Raw genomic sequence first — 2386 nt, forward strand, 5'->3', positions numbered from 1 at the left:
GGCGCGCATGCGCGCTCTGGCGACACCCCGGGGCGGGCCCGGAGGCGGCGGGGGCGGGGCTCTTAAAGGGCCGGCGCACGGCACGTTAGGCTCTTAAAGGGCCAGCGCACTCTAAACCGCGTTCTCAAAGGGCGGCTGCTTGCTGGGCCGGGCTCTTAAAGGGCCAGCACACCGCTCGTGGGCTCTTAAAGGGCCAGTGCATGCTGCCCGGTTCTTAAAGGGCCAGCACACACTGAGCCGGGTTCTTAAGGGGCCAGTGCACGGTGGGCGCTCCCAGCAGCGGGGTGGGGAGGGGGCCAGCGCTGGGCTGCGGGGGGCTCTCACCGCAGTGGGGGAGAGTGTCAGCGGTGGTGGCCACGGGCTCGGGCCAGGCCGGGAGCGGGGCTGCGGCACCGGGGCGCGGGGAGACGCCGCCGGCCTCGCCTGGAAGCGGGCTGCTGCCGGGAGCGCGGAGCCCCCGCTCACCCACCGCCAACGCCGCCTCCCCAGAAACCTCTCTGCACCTCCCCGACCGTCATTTATTTATTTATTTATCTATTTATTGTGATCGAAGTTTCCACCTTGGAAGCGAATCAGCCCTCGGGCTCCGCGCAGCGCGTGGCCCTGCGTGGCAGCGTCTAGGTGGCGAACACGCGGGTGATGAAACGCCGTCGCTGGCAGGCGGCCGTGGGCGAGCGCTGCCCCCGCGCCCCTGCGCCCCCGCCACCACCGCCGCCGCCACGCACCTCTTTTTATTGATTAATTAATTAATTTAATGGACGCGCGCCTCTCGCCGCCTTCRGCCTGCGGCTTGCTGGCGGCCCGCTGGCCGGCGGTGCCGGTTCAACGCGTAACCTGCTTTCTAAAAGCAAATTGGAGTGTTAAAAGTCCATTTCCCCTTTCGGGCCTGCTCTCAGCATTTCAAATATGGGGGGGAGCGGGCGGCTGACGGGAGACGCGTACCCTGTGCCCGCAGGGGGGCCCAGGCGCCATGGCTCACAGCCGGGCCCGGAAGCGATCCCGGAGCAGGAGCCGAAGCAGCTCGCGGAGCAGACGGCAGAGGAAGGAGAAGAAAAGGAGGAGAAGCAGCAGGGACTCGCCGCGGGGCAGCCGCTCTCCTGCGAGGACGCGGAGCTCCGGGTCTCGCCGGCGCGGGTCCGGCTCGGCGTCGGCTCGGGAAGGTAGGGGCCGGCGAGCCCCCCCCGTTCCCCGCGTCGCCCGGGGGCAGATGCCCAGCGAGGGCCCCGGGGGARGGAGGAGAGAGGATCCCTGCTTTCAGCTGGATTGGTGCCGTCTCAACACYGGGGGCTTCGCCAGGCATTTAGGGGCTTCGTCGCTCAAGCAAGAGGGGCACCGGGCTGGGAGAGCGGGGCGGCGCGAAACGTGGAGGGTGGGCAGCATCTCTGCCTCTTCTCGTGTATTGCAGAAAGGAAGAAAGAAGGCAAGGCCAAAAAGAAGAGGAAGGCGAGTACGTCGTCTTCTGGGACAGCATCCTCCTCCTCCAGCTCCTCCTCGTCTTCGACATCCTCCAGCTCCTCTTCTGACGACTCCAGCGACAGCGATGCCAAACCAAAGAAGAGGCGGCACAGCAAAAAGAAGCAAGCGAAACAGAAGGACAAGAAGAGGAAGAAGAAAAGGATAAAAAAGAAACTGAAAAAGAAGTCGAAGGAGAGGGCTAAGGAGGAGAGCGCCAAGGAGGAAGCGGTGCCCGGCCCCTCGCTGGAGCAGTGGCAGAAGGAGGYGCTGGTGGACTCCGGGCCAGGTGATGCCACGTTTCCCTCCCGCTTATGCTAGGGCAGAAAAGCGTCGCCCGCGTCGCCGTTTACGGGATCCACGTGAGGTGCCCGGGGGGTAGCGGGGCTGCCCATGGAGAGGAACCCCCCATTCCCTCCCTCCTACGTACCTTGGCCTCTTCAAGCCGCGCTGAGTAAACATAAGGAGCCACATTCACTGATTAATTTTTAAAGTGTTTCGATCTAGTTTATAAATGTGGGCTGGGAACAAAGAGGCCAAACGAAAGGACGTGGTCGGCAGTAACAAGCTGGCAAAGCTGGTGCCACCTCTGAGGACACGGCGCTGACGTTGCTCTGCCTGGTTTATCGCGGCTCCTCGGGCGCCGCCGGGGTCGGGGCCGTGTCCGTGGCTGTTCGCCGCAGACGCGCCTGCGCCCCTCGGGCGGGCGCTGGCCCCACGAGCTCGGTTCTTACCAACTGACTCATTCCAGTTTTGACAGATGAGCAAAAATCCCGAATCCAGGCCATGAAGCCCATGACGAAGGAAGAATGGGACGCGAGGCAGAGTGTCATCAGGAGAGTCGTGGATCCTGAAACGGGCAGAACCAGGTACGGTCCCCTGGAGTGGAGACCATCGCCTGCTCGGAGGCAGCTTGTCCGTCCCCGTCCGCAGC

The 2386-nt window shown here is 64.2% G+C and overlaps 1 protein-coding gene across 1 annotated transcript in view; it reads left to right on the forward strand.

Moving 5' to 3' along the window:
- The first annotated feature begins 76 nt into the window (after positions 1-76).
- The window catches only part of ARL6IP4 (ADP ribosylation factor like GTPase 6 interacting protein 4), a 5123-nt gene continuing 2813 nt past the window's right edge, over positions 77-2386 (forward strand). The window contains exons 1-4 of the mRNA XM_026058829.1: positions 77-263; positions 956-1160; positions 1406-1741; positions 2204-2321. Of these exons, the coding sequence (XP_025914614.1) occupies positions 971-1160; positions 1406-1741; positions 2204-2321 (644 nt within the window). The 5' untranslated portion in view covers positions 77-263; positions 956-970. The remainder of the gene's footprint in view (positions 264-955; positions 1161-1405; positions 1742-2203; positions 2322-2386) is intronic.

The sequence above is a fragment of the Apteryx rowi genome, unplaced genomic scaffold (assembly GCF_003343035.1).
Source record: "Apteryx rowi isolate R43461 unplaced genomic scaffold, aptRow1 scaffold_15, whole genome shotgun sequence".
Taxonomy (NCBI): domain Eukaryota; kingdom Metazoa; phylum Chordata; class Aves; order Apterygiformes; family Apterygidae; genus Apteryx; species Apteryx rowi.